General features: G+C 38.7%; 1 protein-coding gene across 8 annotated transcripts in view; it reads right to left on the bottom strand.

Annotated features, from left to right (window-relative positions):
* Window positions 1–1,004: 1,004 nt before the first annotated feature.
* Window positions 1,005–22,464, bottom strand: part of NEK10 (NIMA related kinase 10) — a 216,797-nt gene continuing 195,337 nt past the window's right edge. For all 8 annotated transcript variants that reach the window (XM_046644179.1, XM_046644190.1, XM_046644185.1 and 5 more), the window contains 4 exons: window positions 13,907–14,015; window positions 11,848–11,900; window positions 11,709–11,764; window positions 1,005–7,065 (listed from right to left, as the gene is read on the bottom strand). In XM_046644179.1, coding sequence (XP_046500135.1) covers window positions 7,017–7,065; window positions 11,709–11,764; window positions 11,848–11,900; window positions 13,907–14,015 — 267 coding nt within the window. In that variant the 3' untranslated portion in view covers window positions 1,005–7,016. The remainder of the gene's footprint in view (window positions 7,066–11,708; window positions 11,765–11,847; window positions 11,901–13,906; window positions 14,016–22,464) is intronic.

Genomic DNA, 22,464 nt, shown 5'->3' with positions numbered 1-22,464 from the left:
AGAGAGAGAGCGAGAGAGAGAGAAATTGACTGCCCCCTTGGCCTTGAAGAAGCAAGCTGCCTTGATGTGAACTGTCTATGGACAGGGCCATGTGGCAGGGGAATACAGGCAGCCTCTAGTTTCTGAGGGCCTCAGTCCTGCAAACACAAGGAACTGAAGTCTTCCAACAATCACACGAGCTTGGAAGAGGATCCCAAGGCTCAGCCAAGACCCCAGCTCCTACCCTACACTTTGATTCCAGCCTGTGAGAGAACCCAGTTAAAGCATGCTCAAACCTCGGACCTACAGAAATTGTGAGATTAAAAAAGTGTGTTTTTTTCCTAACTGCTAAGTTCATAGCAATTTGTTACACAGCAATAAAAACCTGACACACCTACCCACATGAATGCTGGGTTTGACCATGTGATCTGCTCTGGCCAATGGGGATGGAGAAATTTGATGGAAGCAGAGGCTTGACAAAGGAATCTTGTATTTCTACATTCTTTCTTCAACTCTTGCTACTGCCACCAAAAGACACGTGCTAGGCTGATGGAGGGATGTGAGAGACACATGGAGTAGAGCTGACTTGTCCCCTCTGAGTCCATCCTAGACCAGTCAGACCCCAGGCAACCTGCCATCTGACCATAGACACATGAGCGGGCCCAGTGGAAATCAGCTAAGCCTGTCTCAGATCAGCAGAACATCTCTTAGCTGACCTACAGACACATGAGAAACAATAAATGCTTGTTATTTTAAGTCATTAAGTTTTAAGATGCCTGTTATGCCACATCTGTGGCAGTAGATAATTGCTATGTGTCCCACTGCTGCAGGACACATTTGAGCTTAAATCATATATAATTGCCTGCTTGAACTTTTTTCTAATCAAAGCACTTGAAAGCATAAAAGGAGAGATTTGGGGAGCTGGTGAGAGAAAAGAGATGACTGTTTGCTGTAAATTCTTGACATAAGAGAAATTCTTTTGCAATAAGGTTGAAAATAAATTTTTAATTTTCTTTAGCATTTTACAGAGCATATTTAAGCAATAGCAAAAATAAAGGCCACTTGAATCTTTTGTATAAAATCTTTCATAGAAGCATTCCATTTTTCTTCTCTTCCAAGGCCTCCAACTCCATCATCACTTTAGAGTTTCAGTGTGCTCATGCAGGAAGCGTTTTGGAGGCTTTAGAAGGACACAATTATGTGTAGAGGAGTCCATCATCCTTCTGCCTTCCATATCACACACCATCACAGAACTACAAATATTCCCTCTGACAACACAGCGCTTCCTGCAGGAAACTTTGTCACAGTCTCTTCCTCTGATAGGAATGGGGAGGAGGTAGTGCCAACAGGATACAGGCCTTGGGATGGAGCTGGAAGAGAGTAAGATGCTCTCTCAGAGGCTGAGGGGAAAAAAGCAAATTGAAAGTACTTTTCCATTCTGTGGACACAAGCTTTTATCTTGGACCTGATACTGTCCAGAGACTAGAAGCTCTAGGCACGAGATGAGGGGCTGCCCTTCTTTTCAGAGGACAGCTCTGTTCTTTTTGATCCTCACAAACTCACCACTGGGAACAACAGGATACAGGAAGCATCATAATTCAGTTTGGATTCACTAAATGTCAGTAAACAAAATGCACTGAAAAGATTTTTAAGTGATTTTTTTCTTTCCCATCTTGGGAAAGCTAAATGATGGAATCTTTCTACAGCCTGATTATCAGCTAGCTTACTTGCAAACAACTGCAGTATCTTGAAATGTTCCTTTTCTAATCTAGCTAAATGTAAACGTATTCAAATCTGTCGGAATTTACCTATTTAAGTTCCATATATATGTCTGTAAAATTTGCATTGTCAGATGAAATGGGCCTGAGGCCCTGGATGAAAGATGGGGAAGAAAACATGGTCCCTAGGGGCAGAAGCACGTTCACTTAATGGTGGACAAAACTGCTTCTTCAGGGAGTCTAATATCTTTAGAATGCTTCATAGGGAGCTGTCCTAAAGAGTTAACCATCAAGTTACTGGGGAGCCTTAGAAAGCCATCTGCTGCTATTCTGGATGGTCAACTTACTGGTGACAGTGCCAATATAATGGTTCAAGGATAACTGTATGCTGGGGAAAGATTGGCTCAGCTGCTCCCAGGAGACCCTGCAGCAGGAAGCATTCAAGTTCCTGGCCCCTTGCCAATCACTTCCCACCCTGTGACTGGCCTGTTGCCTGCTGGGCAATGCCAGGCACTGGGGAACCGTTTGCCTTCTCCTTGCCCTCCAACTTCTCAAAGCAGTTTTTATTTGAGGATCATCTCCCCTCCTGAAAGATTCATCTTCATCTTCACAAGTTAGGATTTCACTTCTGAGTGCTTACATTCATTCACCTCCCTCAGTGCAATGTTGGGTTCATACAAATACTTCATATGTTCCTTCTTGACAAGAAGTGTCCCTAAACCAGCTCCATTTCCTTCAGAATTTGCTAAAGTATGAGGTAAACTCAGAGAGCAAGGAGGGCAAGGAAAGCTAAAATTTCAAGCCATTTATAAGTCTTATATTCTTTTTCAGAATCCCGACTCAAACGGCGCTTGAAATGTAGAACTAAGTCAAGGGTTCAGAATATTATTATAGAAGTGACCTTCACAGTTTGACTTCACAGTTGCTAAGGCCTTAACACGTGTGCTCCTCTTGTTATTTCTTGGACAAACCTCTCTCTACTTATTTTATGGGACCAGTTCCTCACACGTTTGCAAAAACTTCAGCTAATTTTTCATTTGTGAACTCTCCAGATCAATTCCAAGGATCCATCTAGTTTTGATGATTACCTGTCAAAATGACAGTGATTTTCTATCAAGACAAAACTCCTCTTTGTTCAGAGGAAACAAGGGTAAGCTACTTCCAAATGATAGCATCTAAAGAGCCATGTATTTGCTAGGATACACTTCTGCTACCTCTAACTACAGTTCCTGGGCACAGTGCAAAGCTTCATACCACAAAATGGGAAAAAGGTAGCTTGTCACGGTTAGAGAAATAATATTCAGTTTTCAATAGAGAAGAGAGTTCATTGACTTTTAGAATAAAGCGAGAAACTGTATTTAAAAAATTCTATTATTAGTTAATTGCTGCATATATGTAGTTAAAAAAAATCTAGCATACCTCACATACCAAGAATGCTGCTAAGATTTTAGGGTGCGTTATCTTCACCTTTAAAAACAACTACTGTCCGTGGACCCAGACGGAGTGTAAAATTGCAACAGCCATCAGTCACCCCACCAAAATCATAAAATCCTTCCTGTCCCTCTTGAAAATCTCAAAACAACATCACAGCAGGAATGTAATCAATCATAACAGTCATATTTACAACATGCAATTTAACTGTAATGACATATAAGAATTCCGTTATCACAAAGGTGCTTCCCTGAGACATTTGTGTCTTCCTATCATCCTGAAAAACAGCCTTCAGGGGTAAGCATACTGTTAGCAGCACATTTCAATTGAAAAAATAATCTGTCCAAAACGATGTAATTTCCATCAAAGTATACAATCTGAAAGAGATCATAAATGTGTATGTAGAATACGCTATTATCACATTTAGTTGTCGAACATGAAGAATTTCATATTTGAACGGAATTTCACCCAGAGTCAATGTCCATATATGGAAGCATTGAGCTTCCCTTTCTTAGGAGCCCTTCATAGCTGCATCTCCAGATGCCAAGAAGCTGATTCTGCCCTGATTCCTTTGACTTGCCTGTTTCGACAGTCAATTTCTGTGCTCATGAATATACACTATAAAAAAAAAAAAGGCAAACAATACAAGTAGCTTAAAAAGAAGTTTTCCTGCCTTCAAATAGAAGCTGAAGTCATTTTTAAAGGAATCCAGCATATTTAATCCTGACCACTCCAAATAAAAGAGAAAAATAGCGGTAAACATATTTTGCAATTCAGCAATCAAAAAGAAGGATGTGGATTCCATGATATTAATACTGATAGAACTGACTAAACAATATTATTGCCTTCACATATCTTAAATATAAGTAGTGATTAACTGATGATATTGCTGTAATTGCACATAATCAACCAGTCCTGTATTTGTTTTTGAATATCAAAATTCATAGTATTTAATAAGTCATAAATGGTACCTCTAGGAGGTACCTCTAGGAAGACCTTAACTCCTAATCAGTTCCATCATTGGGTAAGACTTCATAACAGGGTTTCTTAATTAGGTTCTGCTTTAGAATGCAAAACAGATTGTGCACACTGCCCAATGCCACACAAACGTCACATTAAACTCCAGCAGCATTTCTCTAGAAAGTTTCTGAAATTTATCCATGAGCACTGGGTCTAGTGTGGATGTTACTATTCCCTGAGGATCTCTAACTAAATAGCACACATCTGGAAGAAGACCAGGTTAACAGCCAGTAAGCACATATGCTGGCTGCAGTCACTTCCCTGAGAATGGAACATTTTGCTTTTAAAAAGCAAATGAAGGTTTCAAGTACATATTCAGTTAGAGCTGGTGGATCAAAATATAACTCACTGAAGTATTTGTGTCTCGAAAGTGATCTGAAAAGCCTGATTCATATTCTGTCCCATACAAATATTCAGTGACTGAGAATTAGATGAGTTCACAGGGATCACATCACACAGCAAATAATTAAAAATTATACAAAAGGAAGAGCACATTTTTAAATGCAATCAAAAAGAGCTTATGAGGCCTATTAAGTTCAAGTAACAACTTCTTTGCACGGTTCAGATAGTCAAAATAAAATGATCATTGTTGTTTTATTGTGAGGGGAGGGGCTCCTTGTTGGAAGGTTAGAAAGTGAGGGCTTTGAAAAGTTAACTTCATTGTTGGGATGTGACGCCACACACGAAAGGCTCCCTTCCCAGCCCCTAACTTTCCCTTAAAGGTTAGGTCTTGCACTGGGAGAATGTTGATTCAGTGACGGTGGTAGTTTAAGCGGGGATTCAAATAGAACACATTCATCACTTCGGCAAAAGAATGCATCTCCAGCATAGAATTGGTGGCCTAACGCTGCTATTAAAAAGGACATTCATTTGCTTATTTTTGTGACTTCTTACTAGCTTCTAGCATAATAAACGCCATTCGTATGGTCTAAAAGAGTTAGTTAAATAGAAACATTTTGCTCCCTGTCTGGTCAATAAGGTCAACTGTATGCATTTAAAAATACCTTCAAATAAATAATTTCTCTTTTCTTATCAAGCTGTAAGCTCTGAATACTATTCTATTTTACTATACATTATCATTTGAGAAAGAAATTTATTGTTCAGACTTTCATCCTGTAGCTCGATTCATTTCTAGATACTGGCTTCTATCACAATTAAAATACGCGCCCCTGTAGGCCTGTGTCTCCTACACAATGAGGAAATGTGCCTCTTTCATACACGAAAAGATATGAAAGATAATAGTGCAGGTTCAAGTTAAGTTGGAATAGGAATAAAATTTTGCCTGGTTTAAGTCAACAAAATCATAGCATTTTGATTTCACATGTAAATTTCACATATGGATGGAATTGGTTTGAAAGCTGAAACTGAAATTTTCCGTTACTGCACTTGCATCTATTATTTTAAATTACAGTGTATTTGTAATTACTAATTTGGTTTAAAGACAAAGATTCATTGGCAATCTTAAAAGACACTGGTTAAAGGGAATTTGGATATCACGTAAGTATTAAATATACTAATTTTAAAAATAGCATGGATTCGCATTGAGATTTTTCCATACTACACAAAAGATTATTGTGCTTCAACCACTGTAAATATATTTAACTAAATTCTATTTAGTCGTGCTAAAAATATACCTATACAAATAAAAACAACAGAACTCAGTGAGAAGTAAATAAAAAGCATAATTTCAGCTTTCTGATGACTAATTATATAGAATCAAAATGTTCTTTAAGTAGTCAGAAGTACAGTCTGATTTGGCAATAAGGGCCTTTCTTGACATTACACCAGTTATAAGAAGCCAGTTGAAGAAACTTTAGCCCAATGAGAATCCAGAAAATTTTCATCATAAATGCTCCCTACAGGAATGGGACACTGGCATCTGATTTCTCTTTTTTAGGGACATTTCAATGAATAAAGAAGGAACTTGTGCTTTATTATATAACTTATTTTCATTTCAAATTCCCAAATGATAAAAGTTTTAAAACAATGTAGGTAATTTTAGTAAAGAGGAACTTAGAATAAGGAACATTGCATCTCTCTCATAGATTCTATGAACGCTTCAAAGTGCTCTAAAAACATTATAAATTTGATTAGCAGCAAAGCATTAGCCTAGTCAAAACTCCCCCTTCCCCCCACATATATGTACATATACACACTGGACATCAATATATTCTATTAGTCTACCTTAAATTTGACAATTTGACAATTTGACAGTTATTCCCAAAGGCTGTGCAAGGTTACAAATACTGTCTACACCTTATCACGGTTCAAGACCACTAGCACCTAAGTGCTTAAGAGAGAACCAATCCTTTCATTAAAACAAACAAAAACAAAAACAATTCAATCACATATTTTGAATTTCTTTTAGGATTAAAAAAAATAAAGAGATACAGTGAATCACCCAATATACTATTATTTTGAGTCCTATAATTTTCTTTATCTAAAACTATTTTTTATACATAGAAGGTTAGATGCCTTTAAACATAGTTTCAGCAATCCTAAGTATAAAATATTCCTTTGAAAAATATGACAAGGTTTTGTTTTTCTTTTTAACTTGGAGGAAACTTCTGTGAGGAGTGGGTTTTCTTCCCACAGATGAATTGTGCAGCATTTTCTTCCAGGAGCACACTGAGAGCGCTGTCATCCTGTATATAATGCGTCCTAGGAATGGAGCCTCCAAGCACATAGCCGTCATATAGCCTAACACCAGACCTCCAGAAAGAGGTCCTGCGGGCACCATGGCAACTTGGTCTTTTCTCTTCCACTCTCTTTTAGCAGCACCCCATCCTTGGGCATCTTGCAGCAGTAGCTGAAGTCCAGAACTTGAACTTCATGGGGAAAATCAAATCCATTCAAAATACAGCATTTTCATCTTTTGGTTGGGTGATTCTTGGTCCCCCACGGATAGGAGTGATACCTAGAAGATTCAGAGTGGAAAGAGTTCTCTGTAGTCACAAATATTTTAGTTCACACATTCCATTTCAAAAGCAGTCACTCAGGTATGTCAGCAAATAATTCACAATAAATAAAAAGGTGATTCTAAACATAATAGAAGGCGGACATTTTTAGAAAGCTACCTTTTATTAAAGTTCTGTGTTAACATTGTCTTCCTCAAATTATGCACTCAATAGGAATGGATACCCATTTATAGTGGAAAAATAAACATTCAAAGCAGCTTGTACATTTAAATGCCTATGTACATTAAATATCTGTTTTACTTGTTCATTAGTTAATTCGGGGAAAAAGCACAAGTTGATTGGATGTAGATTTCTTTTTATATTGTATATCAGTACTTCTCAATACCTATTGCATTGTTACAAAATGAAACATTAATATATACTTTTAAGTACATAAGGATGATACGCTTATCATCTATTCACTCACAGAATTTAAACAGTTTTACTCTCACAAACAACAATGATAAAATTAAAGCAAGCTAGGCTGTATCCTTCTGGTAAGGAAGCTAAATGTTTATACATGTACAGTTAATTGTACAACCCTGCAAATGATCAACACTAGAGCTCACGCTGGGCTGGCAAGTTTGTTTTTTACTTTGTTTCATTTTCTTTGTACTTTCTTCCTGTCCACTCAGTCCTACTTCCCCTTCCTAGAAATGAGGAATCCCCCATTTTGGTTACAGATCCTTGCTACTATTTCTGTTTCTGTTACCATTTTCTTTAGCTAATGCAGCATTTTGCGCCTGAGACATTCTTCCTACCAACTGCCCAAGTAGTCTCCCCATTATTTAAACCGTTCTAGAAATCTTCCCCAAAGATAGCTAGTAGCTAGATAATGGCTTTATCCTGAGACTTTTGGTTTGAAAATGGCATCTCTCTATCCCTAACTAAATATAAACTCTATGATCTAAGCTGAAAATGTGCCATATCTTGGTTTAATGCTTTAGTTGCTGTCTGGATGCTTTGTAGATGCGTGTATAAGTTTGAACTGATAGTCTTAAGTTGTAAACTTGAGTAATACAGGAATTGCATATGTAATTCTCTCCATGCGGTGATTAATCAAGGTCATTTAATAAGATTTTGCAATGATGATGACCATGACAATGAAAACAATTGCAGATATGGGTAGATACTGGTGGAGGAGTTAAAACAATGCTTCCCATTTCTAACCGTATTACTAGGGCAGCTTTTCTCAACTTTTGTTCCAAGTGAAAGATGAGTAATCACTGGGAAGAACAAGGTCAACAGATTTCTTTCCTACAGTACATCTCAGAGTCTTTTATATGGCAATGTGTGTCAACATTCTCCAAAAAGGGAAAATCGTACATTCAGAGTTTCCCAAATCTATTTGGTCAAAAAATTTTATTTTTCAGGGAACATCTATTAACATGTTTGATAATATTGGCTATTCTATGGAACCTATTTGGGAAAATACACTCTACTGATTCTAAATATTGAGTCTAAAAATCTCAACATGTCCTGTGATATTTAGCATCCTCTATCCTTTGACTATGGAAAAATCATGACTGTCACAGCTGATCTGATTCATACTTGGAATTATGTGTATTTCCAGCTTGTGAAGTATTAGGTTCTTCTAAGTCGAGTCTGACATATTTCTTGGGGATTAATTGGGAACACTGTAAACAGGTAATGGCTTTATTCACAAGCAAGTGTTATTTTTACTAGTAAACTGTGAAGACTGTTTCTCCCAAGATATATTCTATCATTGTTATTAGAAGCTGAAAAGGGAATACTATGGCTATATGGATTTTACAATGAGTGATTTATTTTATTTTGGAGCATTTTAAGAAAATTTTATGTCATATCCAACATATTTTGCTTCAACTTGACCATCTAAATCATGTCTTCATGATTTAGAATTCTGAATATAATTGTAAATAATTTTTTGCCTTCATTATTAGGCATTTTTTGGTAAAGATTGGCACTTGAGCTAACATCTGCTGCCAATCTTCCTTTTTTTTCTTCCTCTTCTTCTCCCCAAAGCCCCTGGTACACAGTTGTATATTCTAGTTGTGAGTGCTTCTGGTTGTGCTATGTGGGATGCTGCCTCAGCATGGCCTGATGAGCGGTGCCATGTCCACACCCAGGATCCAAATCAGCGAAATCCTGGGCCATGGAAGTGGAGCACACAAACTTAACCACTCGGCCACAGGGCTGGCCCCCATTTATTAGGCATTTTATTTTCTATTTATCATAATACAAAAATTTGCAATTCTTTTAACACAGGACTATATCTTTGGAAGTAGAAGTAATGTTTGATTTTTCAAAAACTTGATAGTAGAACTGAAAAAGGATAAAAATTTAAAAATAAGACTGAAATTAATTAATTAATTAGTTTGTTTGTTTGTTCATTTTTTTGGTGAGGAAGATTCACCCCAAGCTAACGTCTATGCCAATCTTCCTCTATTTTGTATGTGAGATGCTGTCACATCATGGCTTGATGAGTGGTGTGTAGGTCTGTGCCTAGGATCTGAACCTGTGAGCCTCAGACCAAGGAAGGAGAGAGTGCAAACTTAACCACTATGCCACTGGGCTGGCTCCATGAAATTATTATTTAAAAAGGAAAAATAACAGCTCTTGTAAAAGCTTCCCTAAGTTCCTTATACACCTGGCTTTTTATGGATATTTAGTTGATTTTCTGCAAAAATACAAAGTTATTCATTGCCTATGATCCTGAGTCTCTGAGAAAATGTAGATAAAAACATGACAAGAGTGACCTCTGCCCCCTTTACAAGCCAAGGGCACTTGAAATAATAAGATGCTGAGAGTCAAGAACAGAAACATTCATACTATTTATGAAAGGCTGGATGTACTCGGCCCAAGAGTTGAAAATGAAAACTCAAAATCTCTCTAGGGATGGTGGGAGGAGAGTGATTATGGAAATTTCTATTAACAATATACCTTTAGAAAATGAGACTGACTCATCATTTCTCTGCAGTTACAAATCACAACAGAACTAAATTTACAAAGGTAGTATTTTGGAAATATATTGTCAAGCCAAAAGAGCAAGCAGTTGAATAATCTAATGTGTGATTCATAAGAACAACTAGATGAAATAGGAGAAGTAAAAAGAAAATATTGGAGACTGAACTAAGCTCAAAAGAGAATCTAATTTCCACATAATGACCTTAACAGGATGTTCTTGAGATCTCTCTCTCTCTCACCATGGCTAATAGTTATTTTAGGGGAAGACTTCTAGAATAATTTAAATAGCAGTCACAAAATAGCTTCACTAGCTGGAACAAAAGGCAGTTCCTTCAGGCATAAAAGGCCACTTTGGGAGAACAAACGCCACAGGACTGTGCCTCCACAGCAATGTTGAGCCCTTATAGAACGCTTATGTGGTTGCTTACAATCAATTTGATGATTCAGTTATGTTGGGCTCCTTGAAAAAGTCAAGAGACCACTTATGTGGAGTAGATACTGTCAGTGCCCATATCCCCTCACCCATAGCACTTCAAAGCATACTGGCCTGATTTCCAACTGCCAGCACCTGAACTTCTTTTCCCGAGGATTTCTCCGGCCTTGAGAATCTACTTGGTCCACCTTTACAGGGGCCAGAAACGCCAGGGAACTAACATCCTCTAGGGAATGGCCTCAAACAGAATGATGGAAATTGGAGGACAAATACCCCAGCTCCCTCTCTCTTTGAGTGGGCTAACTGAGGTACACGGTCTATACTGGCTCTCTGGATCCCACAGATTTCCCCTGTGGGATCAAGCTCTAGTCACTCAATGGTAACTTTCTTGAAAATGAAAACTTTATTGAATTATTTCTTCACTCCCCTGCCAGTGCTTCCTGGAATTGCCTCTCAAATAAAGTAATTGTACTCAAATCTTTATGTCCAACAGCAAAATTGCAGGAATCCAGAACTGGATGAAATTGATAAAATAGAGTATATTTTTAGAGCACCAATAACAGTCACATTAGAAGATAACATACAGCCCCAGTAAACTGAAGTTTCTTATTTAGGGTAAGCAAGTGGCAACACATAACAACAAATCTCTTTCCCACAAACACGCCTTAGATTCACCGAAAGTGGTTCTGTTTAGCTGCATTTTCCCCCTTGCATTCCACACAAATAATGGGTAATTTCAGTGATGGAAATCTGAGTTTACAGTTCTTCTAGAATGGAACAAACAAATGCTTAATTAAAAAAACAATCTGGAAATGCTTTTCCATTTCATTATTTTTTATGGGAGTAAATTACTACTAAGTGATTACCTTTTCCTTTTTAAGAGAGAATAAAGCAGCTGCATCCATACAAAAGCTGGGCAACATACATAAAGTAGAGGAAGATGGGCACGATGTTAGCTCAGGGCCAATTTTCCTTAGCAAAAAGAGGAGGATTGGCAGTGGATGTTAGCTCAGGGCTAATCTTCCTAAAAAAATTTTAAAAGAAAAAGATGGGCAACATACATTCTACCCATGGTAATGTCTAGTCTAAGCCAAGATATTTTTTAAAACTGTTTAAAATAAAAGCTGGGAAAAAAATCCTTCTTGAGTCCAGGATAGAGAAATCAGATCTAACATCCACGGGTGTTGATTGATCTCACATTTGAAAGCAAACTCTAGATCTCACCTGTTAGAAGTAAAATTGTAATAACCACTTTCCTCTAGGACTTCTTCAATCACAGTCTAAAGATGAAAAAAAAAATCAGGTTAGTATTGAATTAAAAGCAACAGAATAAAATCATTCAGAGGCATTGCAAAAACCTTACCTGCATCTGTTCATATGTTATTCCCTCCTCCAAATCAAAGCTGGTGGGTAGATCTGAAATAAATTATGGAAACTCTGACATTTGGTTCACATTTTCTTAGTTAGACTTATTGGCAATTATGACTCAACTGCAGCAAAAGCAGGTCAATTTCTTAATGATGAAGATGAGTGCTTACAAGCCCATTTCAAATTATCTTGGTTTTGAATATTCAAACTCTTTGTTTCTCTTCCTTTAATAACTGGCTGCTTTTGGGGTGGCCATGGCAAAGTAATACACAAGATTTATGGGCATTGCTCCTGGTATAAATTGGCCAATTAAGTTAGGGGGGTGTGTGTGTGTGTGCATGTACACACTCGTGCACATGTGCATGTTAAGGATGGGTGCAGAGCGATTCCAAACAGAAACTACTTGATGGGCGAGTTTTCTGCTTAAGAAACTCTCCCTAATCCATAAGGCAAAAGGGTAGATATGTGTTAGAACGAAATTCTTACAGGGAGGCAGAAATACACAAGGAAAGACAACAAAGATCTGACCCTTTCATATGGCTGCCTAGACAAAAATAAAATACATTTAATGCCACAAGACAATACTTCTTTTGATGTTTCATCTAAGTATGATATATCAGCACCTTAACCCACCGCGGGGCCACCCAAAGCAATGTTGACCAGCTTCCAGTCAAATCAATCAACAGTGACGTATGTGGAGGCCCAGAAGTTCCTCTGCCACTTAGGGGGAGACAAAAGAGAATGGATTGAAGGTTGCGAGGAGGCATGAGGATGTGAATCCCGGCAGCTCATTTTTAAAGTCCAGCTTAAAGGTGTTCCCCAAAGGACCCCCAGGCCCTGCCTCTTTGCTTTTGCCGAGCCTGCTATGACAAGGGACGTGCCTGGTATGCTCTGGGGTGGGGCATCCAGCTGCCATGGAAGAGTCTGTCAGCTCACTCTCAGGCCACTGAGAAACTTCCCCGAGCTGCTATTGTAGGATGTCTGGCCTCCAGACTGACTGACCTGCCTTGGGGACGCTATCGAAAGCAAATGACTTTAGACAACAGTTAACTTGATCTTAAAGATTTCTCAGGAACTATTTTAAACGAAATTCTGCCCACACAGGTTAGCTTTATGCTGGGAGTCCAAGACTTAGAGGAAGTTTGATAATTCATACGTGAAGTGATTTGCCTAAATTAAGCAACAACAAAAGCACAACAGAAGTGAGTGCCTTTCACAGATGAGGAGATGGCAAGTCTTTAACTGTAAAAGCTCCACTTCTATCCATTCCACTGAGTGACGTAATCAGAGTTTACAGGGATTCAAAAATTATCTAGGAATTCTGAAGCCTCAGAGAGGCTTGAAAACCTCTTCTGGGAGTTCAAATGTCACAAGAAGAGTTACGTTACACTGAGTCCCCATTAACGGTGAAGCATTTTTGACCTGTTTCCACGGACCCTCACTATCACCCTATGGGGCAGGCACCATTTGTAGCCTCTGATTTTACAGGCAAGGAAACGGGGGTTTAGAGGTCAAATAATTTGCCCACAGTCCACTACTAAATGCTTGACCTGTGATTTGAATCTAGGCATCTAGGTTTCCAGAATCTTCACCTTTAATCCGTATGCTATATTGCCTCCCTATGTGAGATCTATGCAAAAAGGAAAATATATATATATATCTGATGTGGATTCTTGAGATAACTTTTACATTTTCTCTGTTTTAAATATTCGAACTCTTCATTCCTGCTTTTTATCTCCCTGGATGCTTTTGGGCATTTGATTTCCTGTCATCAGATAAGCAAAAAAAAATAAAAGGAAATACAATTCACCCACACAGATTCTGATGTTTGTTTATGGTATTAATAAATGATCAAGGAAGCTGCTACAACTGGGTAAAATAAATCTCAGGGAATTTCTGGATTCCTACCATATGTCCCTTCCAGCTATTGCCATAGATAATCGAAATAAGCTCTATTTTTCTTTTAAACTGAAGATAATCTTTTAAGGATAGCTGTTGATCCAAACAATATATCTCTTTGTGAAAGCCAGATTTCCTGTGTTGACGACCATTACCTGCCGGGTCATTTGGGGACAGGCTGTGTCCACCTGACGAATGACATGATAAATGATAATCTGCTGTGAAAACGTTGGGCTCAATCGGTTCTGGAGACCCCTGAGATAACTGAAACAGAAAAAGCAGAACGACATCTTATTCTACACTCAGAAGAAAACGACAGGAGTCCTCTGGGTGGGGTTTTCCATTTCCCTATGTCTCTGTGCAGAAAATTTAGTGCTCTGTGGTCTTCAGTCCCTTGTAAATAGATAAAGACATGTCTTCCTTCCAAAAAAACTTACACATTGGAGGCAGGCAAATTATAGTGAAAGCAAGTTAGACAATTCCCTGGTCATATGAAAAAAATACTTTACACTTTATAGCTTTATGAAAGCAACATAAAAATGGATAGAAAAATAATAGCATGAACTAGGATATCAAACTGTTACTTTTCTCAGGAGCAGGAAGAAGAAACTCCAGTTATTAAACAGAGTATGTTTAGCCCAAATCACGATCCTGTAACTGCTTTGAACAATGCCTTCTTGCCTGACCAAGGCAAACAAGTTTCTTAATATGCTTTTCTAAATCACTAGTAATTAATTTTAATCTTGAAACATTAATTTCCAACAGTCTGAAAGAAAGGGTAAATCACCAAATGGCAGAATCTATTAAAGCTCCAATTGTTTAATGCCCTTCTGTAAAGCTGAATTTTTTAAAGGGAATTTGAGTCTATACACATTTTTCAACTTCCTTTCACCTTTGATTCCAACCAGCACTTGGGTTGGCCAAGCTTTTGTGCCTGTGTTAATATAACACAATTTTAAAATGTCATTCTATATTAATAAACCAGCAACAAAAGGCACAATTTATACTATGTAACAGCAGTTAGCTTTGATTCACATCCTCTGTTCATGAATTAAAATATATCATTGTTCAATCACTTGAGAAAAATGTTTGGGAATATATATTACTTATACAACATACGCCTACCCTATGACCTAGCAATCCCACTCTTAGGTATATACACAAGAGAAATGAGTACTTCTGTCCACCAAAACACATATATAAGAATATTTGTAGCACTTTTCTTCATAGTAACCAATAAGTGGAAAAACTCATATGTCCACAGACAGAAGGATAGATAGATATATTGTGGTGTGCTTATCCAATGGAATTCTGCAAAGCATGAAAAAGAACAAACTGGATACACACAGCAACATGAATGACTGTGGAGCAAAATAAGCCAGACACAAAAGAACATGTGATGTATGAGCCTACTTGTAGATGTTTTCACAATCAGGCAAAGCTAACCAATGGTGATAGAGACTAAAATAATGATTGCACGGTGGTAGATGGTGGGGTTTGACTGGGGAAAGGAAGGCAGGAGCTTTCTTGGAGATGGAAATGTTGCATATTTGTGCGGGTGGTGGTCACATGGGTGAATATATATGTAAAATTTCATGGAGCTGTGTACAAATCTTACTGTATGCATTATGTATTTGATACCTTAATAAAAACATTTTATATTAGCCATTGATAATTATTTCACTAATGTACTTTGCATACTGTAAATACAAATCATATCTGTATTTTTCAGTCTCCATGTTGCCAAACACTACACTTTAGAAAAAAATATGGTTCCATCCTTTTTTATTCTTGAAATTTTGTTTTCCTTACTTCAGTGACAGCTGATAAAATTAATAACCCATCTGTACAACGACAAGATTGTAACATACTGTAATGCAGGAGGATCTGATAGTCACAAGCTTAATAATTTTCTCATCAGTTCTGTTAGGATGCCACAGAGATAGTCCTAAGCATTCCGTATTTCTCATATCCAAACTAGTAGGTTGCACCAACTAAGCTTCTTAATAAGTCTTGTAATGCTGAAAATGATTTCCTTTCAAATGACTTTACATAGGATTGTTTTTCATATGGTTGAGCATAAGATTTAATTTGGCTGCCTGAAATGCTCATCCTAATTATAGAAAGCTTATTTAAGTCAACTTAATTATTAAGTGTACAACTTAGAATCAGAAAGATTTCACAAACAAGTAGATGTTTAAAGTTGCACAGTAAAGTGTGTTAATTGTGACCTGGAGAGGTCAAGATAGTCATTTTAAGACGACAAGAACTAGTCCTTTTCAATGATTCAAACCTTGAAGAGAGGGGTGTTTGAGGTTTCCAGTGCTTGTGTCACATGAGCAGTCTCCTCTGGCTTAAGAACTGAAATCCTCAGGGAGATGGGCCCATGGGGAAAGGCAGGGACTAAAACTCATTAATCCCATGTTTGAATCCCAGACACATTTATTTTTATTCTAGGAATTTCCCAGAACTTCTTCCTTTGGCAGTTCAGTTTTTTGACACACATATTCTTTCAGCAAATCTTTTTTGCCACTTACTATGTGTTATGATTTGAGTAGGTTTTGTAAAACAGAGATGAAAACTGTTCAATGCACATACACTGATGATCTACTCAGCTTCTTAGCATCATGCTGGGCACCAAGGAAGACACAGATATGATCTGGCCTCCATGAGACTTGCAATTTGACTAGGAAACTATACTAACTGTACATGAAACAACAGGGTGATGCAATAAAAAATTAAATATGAAATGACATGGTGAGTTCTAAACTTACAAAAGAAGGATGCTTCGTGAAGAGTAGTATGGTTTTCAGAGGCTCTGTAGAAGAAACCTTGGAGCTAAGCCTCGAAGAATGGATTTGGGTGGATGGAAGAAAGTGAAGCAGACATTCCAGGTGAGAGGAACTTGAGGGCAAAGGCTAGGCACTGCATGTTTAGTGGCAAAGTGATGAAACGGATATGACTTAAGTCCATGCTATGGAGGTGTGGGGATTCAGGTCGAAGGGAAGAAGGCAAGTACCATTCATTAATTCGGTGCGTATTTTTTTTTTTTTATCAACTATTATGTGCCAAGCAAAGATCCAAACAATGAAAAAAAAAAAAACACCAATGGTGACCAAAAATTGTACTCTTGGAGCTTACTGCCTAACTAGGGAGAAATACGACTGTAAAATATCCACCTGGATATATGAGAAATTGTGACTGTGCTAAATGCATTGAAGGACAGGCATGTGGTTCTAGGAGGTGATAGACAGATTTAACTTAGCCAGGGAAGGCTTTCCCAAAAGAGTAACACATGCTGAGAGCCAAAATAATGAGTAAGAAAGAGTAAAGGCTGGAGTAGGAAGAGCATTATAACGAGGAAAGACGAAAAAGCATGTGTAAAAACTCAGGAGGAAGCAGCATGGTAGATGGACAGGCTTTAGACAGGCCCTTGTGGCTGGTGTGGAGACAGCAAAGGGCAAGAGTGGTACGAGGTGAGGGTGGAGAGAGGGGTGGAGCCTGCACCAAACAAGACCGTGAATACCATGCTGAGGATTGTGGCATTTTATACAAAGAGCCCCCTGAACGGGTTTCTGTGTTTGTGTGTGTGATGTGATCAGATTTCTGTTTTGAAGAGATTACCCAGAATGCAAATAGACCATGAGGAGGCTCTTGCAAATAATGGAGATCTACAAAGCTAGATCCCAGAGTTTAGATGGTGAAGTAGGAAACTGGAAGCTACCAATGTCTTTGAGTATGCTAACAAAAAACAAGTGTTTAGGAACTAACTATTAGTCTGGCAAGATGGATTGGAGAACAAGGAGATCAGCAAAGAGGCTGTGACTAAGAGCTTGCACTAGGTGGCAGCCAAAAGAAAGAAATGGATATAAAAGATCAAATATTCTTAGTTGATACCAACAGTAGCACCTGTGGCCATTGATTGAGTATGTACTACATTCTAGACACATTTGATGTTCTATTTGGTTCTTCCAACTACCCTCTAAGGTAGGCATTCTCCTCATTTTACAGATGAGGAAACTGAGAAGTAAGGTAATTTGCTCAAGGAGGATAGCTAGTAGGGGTAGACCAGGGCTAGAACCCAGGGCTGTAACATCAAAGGTCAAGCAAAACCACCTACACTATGAAAACTCTCCAGATGTTAATGACTTACGGGACGCAAGAAGTAAAGTGGAGCAGTTGAAAGTGACTGCAGGCTTTAAAGACTGGGCAGAAGGAAAACGAATGCTTCCAGTGATATTCGATGTGGACAAAGGAAGGAAGAAGGTGGTGAGTCCAATTCTAGATATGCCAGACGGCAGAGTAAAGGTTTACCCAGTAGGTGGGAAAATGGATGATACAACAGAACCTTTTCAAAGCAGCAGCCCCTACGCTGGCCAAGGCAATGAGGTGGTTCTGCAGTTCTAGACCAGCACAGTGTGGCCCTCTTTGCCTAATGAACATTCAGCTTAGAGGTGTACCTCCTGTCTTGGGCACATATGTTCTGTTTGGAAGACTGTGTAAGACTCTCCTTCTGAACTGACATGATGGGCTCCCCTGCTCTGAATCAACATTTACAGTTCTAGAGAGCAAATGAAGGTACATACTTTTGAACAAGTCAAGTAAATATTAGAGAGAACAGACTATATCACTGTTACCACCTCCTCCCCCCAAAAAGACCTGATTTTGAGCAAGTGTTGAGCAATTTTAGCACTTCATTGGCCAATTGAGAATATAGTATTTTTTAGGTAAAACCTAAAGAGAAGAAAACACGAGAAACTACAAATATAATCTTCATTAAATTCCCCAAACTATATCTTCTTTTCCGTGTCATAAAATGAGGTTATCTTCGGTGCAGAACAACTACACAAATTATTTTGAATCTAATCAACTGAGGTGGGATTCTGAAGGAAAATGAGCCAAACATAAATGAAATTAGGTGCCAAAAGTAAGAAATAGTCAACATATTCCATCACACTTCACTTGTCAGTCCTTGGATCTTTTTTCCTTTAGATGCTCCTTGTCTTCTTGACTGAATTATATAACATGTTAAGACAACATATTGCCTTATTTTTCATCTTCCCTAACCTACAGCTCTTTCCTACTAGTTTGTATAGGCCACTTTGCTATCAGAATGTCCAGTGTTTGCACTCGCCATTTGCTTACACTTAAACACTCACACGGACGCGCGTGCTCCTTTACTCGCACGGTCCCTCATCAGCTCCGGGGATGCGCACCCCGACTCTCACCTTCACTTCTCCCAGAAGAAGTCTTGCTGCTGTGGTTTTTACATTTCCACCAAGGATTGTGTTTCTAACAAAGAATTCCAAAACTAAAAGAAGGCTGGAAAACCACTATTCTATGGTAATTACAACCAGGAGCTCATCTTCCCCAGGTCTCCACTCAGAAGATGAACGGTGGTCTGAGCCAGGTGGGCAGGAGAACCCTGCTATAAGAGCTTCTCCACTTGGTTTAAACAGATCAGCGCTGGGCACTGCTGATTCATGAGACCTCCACGGGACCCTGATGAGGCTAGGCAAATATAAGGCGTAATTATTATATGCATAAAGAGCCATTAATTAAAGTCCGAGGAGAGGAGCAACCTGCCTGCCTGGAAAAGAGCTGGAAACCTGGAGTTAGGCATTAAAGAGATTGCTAGGTACTAAATAAGGTAAACTTGACCTTGCTGATCTGAGTTGAAGTGTAGATTAGGAACCCAAGAGAAGTGCCAGGAAGGCCCATGCCTACAGGAAGCAGTTCTGGCTCATTTACCCCACAGCACAGAAATGTCGCTGGGTTCTGTCTAGACCTTCTTACTTAAAGTGTGGTCTGTAGAATGGCAGATTGGCAGCACATGGGAGCTGGGTAGAAATGCAAAATCTTGGGCCCAGAATGCAATTGTATCTGAGTAAATATTTTAGCCTACTAGACAACTTGTCTTTCTAACGAAAAGTCTTGAGTCTGTGGGATAGACCACATCCCACAGTTCACAGTGGGCAGGCACTCATTCTATACCCTTGCTAAACAACGTGCGTCCCTAGATCAGCAGCAGCAGACATCACCTGGGAGCTGGTTGGGGGAGCACAATTTATGCCCTTCCCCAACCCTATTCAATTAGAATCTACGTTAACAAGATCCCCAGGTGATGGACATGCACAACAACATGTGAGAAACACTGATCCTACCAGGCCACTGGTTCTCAACCTTGGGTGCACATTGGAATCATCTGGAACCTTTAAAAACTGATACCTGGTTCCAGCTCCTGGGGATTCTGATTTCACTTATGTGATGCGTGGCCTATACACCAGAAAGTGTAAAAGATCTAGGTGATTCTAAAGTGCAGCCAAGGTTGAGAACTCATGGGTATGGCTGCATGCTTAAAAAGCCATCTGCTTCCCACCTGGGTCTAGATTCTTTGGTTTGTTTTAATCCTTGGTCCAAATGACATTTGTAACTTATAACGCAATAATTCTCGGCCCTGACTATATGATAGAACCACTCAGGGTTAGAGACCCAACTAACCCATACTGTGCCTTTGTGCAAATTAGAAAAAGTCACCCCTTCCCCCAGAGGATGCAGCCCCAGTCATTCCCTTCATCCAGCTGCTCTCGGACAGGGCACAACAATTGAACAATTCAAAAACAATTTCAAACATCTACAAAATTAGATAGAACAGTATAATAAACTTCACTTCCCTGACATCCAACTTAAACATGGCCAATCCTGCTTCACTTCTCTCCTTCACTTCCCTTCATACTTCATCTCACTTCCAGGAATTGAAAAGCAAATCCTATGCATCAAATCATGCCATCCATAATATGACTCTTTTACAATTTTTTTGGGGGGGAAGATTAGCCCTGAGCTAACTTCTGCTGCCAATCCTCCTCTTTTTGCTGAGGAAGACTGGACCTGAGCTAACATCCGTGCCCGTCTTCCTCTACTTTATATGTGGGACACCTACCACAGCATGGCTTGCCAAGCAGTGCCATGTCCACACCCGGGATCCAAACCGGCAAACCCCAGGCCACCAAAGTGAAACATGCAAACTTAACCGCTGCACCACTGGGCTGGCCCCTAAAATATGATTTTTTAAGAAATAAAACCACAATACAATTATCTCACCTAAAAGAAATTAATTCCTTAATATAATCAAATTTAAAACCAATGTTCAAATCTTCCTGATTGTCTTATAGACGTATATTTTAAGGTTTTTTTTTAGAGTTTGTTTAAATCAGGAAGAAATAAGTTCATATATTGCAAATGGTTGATATTTTTTTCTCTTCTCTTCCCCTCTCTCTCCTCCTCTCCCTGCAGTTTATTTATTGAAGAAAAAGTTCATTTTTCCTGGAGAATTCCCCAGTCGGTATTTTGCTGATTATCCCACGGTGTCATTTAACATGTTCTCTTGTCCTCTGTATTTGCTACAAATAAACGGCTAGATGGGGAGCAGGGGTTGGCAAACTTTTTCTATAAAGGGTCAGATAGCAAATATTTTTAGCCATATGGTCAACTGTGCCTGTAAGGTGAAAGCAACCACAGACAATGCAAATGTGAATGAATGCATATGGTTATGTTCCAATAAAACTTTATTTACAAAAACAGGCAGCAGGCCAGATTAACCTGTGGACTATAGTTTGCCCGTTTCTAATCTAGAGGCTTGATCAGATGCAGATTCAAGCTTTTAGCAAGCATACTTCATAGACAGTGCTGTGCACTTCCATCAGGAGGCACAGAATGTCTGGTCATCCCTCTTTTAGGGATGTTAGAAGCCACTGGTGATCACATCTAGATCCATTATTTCATTAGGAGCTGCAAAAGGGCAATATTTTTTATTCCTTTGGTGGTTATTAGTTAAAGCACTTCTATCATAAGAAACTTTCTTCCCATCAATTTAGCCACACTGAGATAGAATTCATAAAGGAAAAGAAGAACAAATTTTGATTCTTTCCTTTTGTAAATGATTTTTAAAATAATGAGCATCCTCCAAAGGTAACTGAGGAGGGATTTTTTCTTTTTCTTTCTCTTTTACTATCATGAACTCTTGGATTTAAACATTAGTTAATGCTTTCAATCTATTGTGGTTATTATTCTTACTGACACTCTACTTATGCAGTAGATAACTGGCTCCAGAGGGCATCTCTTTAAGTTGGCTCCTGAGTCCTTCTGACATACTCCCAGCAGTCCTTGGGAGCATCTTCACTACGGAATCTGTTATGTCAAGATACCCAGTGTAATCTCATCCAGTTCCTGCTCCAGAGCTGCAGTCAGCTACATTTCCGAGGAGCTATGCGTGCCAAGACAGCCATTTCTGCTTACTTAGTTTCCAGACCATTTTAGTGAAAATATTAGGAAATATGCATATTTTTTAAAAGATAAGATTTATCATGATTCATACTCATTCATATTGATCCTTCCATTCTGCTGTGAATTAATATCTGCTATCTGTTTCTGTTTCTGCTGTCTCCCATGCGGAAAATCCTAGTTCCCAAAGACACCTGCACAAATACTCAGCTATTTCATTCCCCCCACAATTCTAGCCAAGGTTAAGAGGACCGGACTGAAGACTCCCTTAGGTGAGTTATAAATAAAGAGCTTAATTTCTTAGAAAAGGGCTTTTTCATTTTTTGACTCCTCTCAATATCCTGCTGAGTCTTAGGCAATTAATAAGTAGGCACAATCATGCCATAATGACTCGTTCAAACTGGAGACATGAAGTTCACGGATTTCAGGAGAA

Source organism: Equus quagga, chromosome 1, assembly GCF_021613505.1.
Source record: "Equus quagga isolate Etosha38 chromosome 1, UCLA_HA_Equagga_1.0, whole genome shotgun sequence".
In the NCBI taxonomy this organism is placed as follows: domain Eukaryota; kingdom Metazoa; phylum Chordata; class Mammalia; order Perissodactyla; family Equidae; genus Equus; species Equus quagga.
The sequence above is the reverse complement of the archived record's forward strand: the minus strand, read 5'-3'. Positions and strand labels throughout refer to the sequence as shown.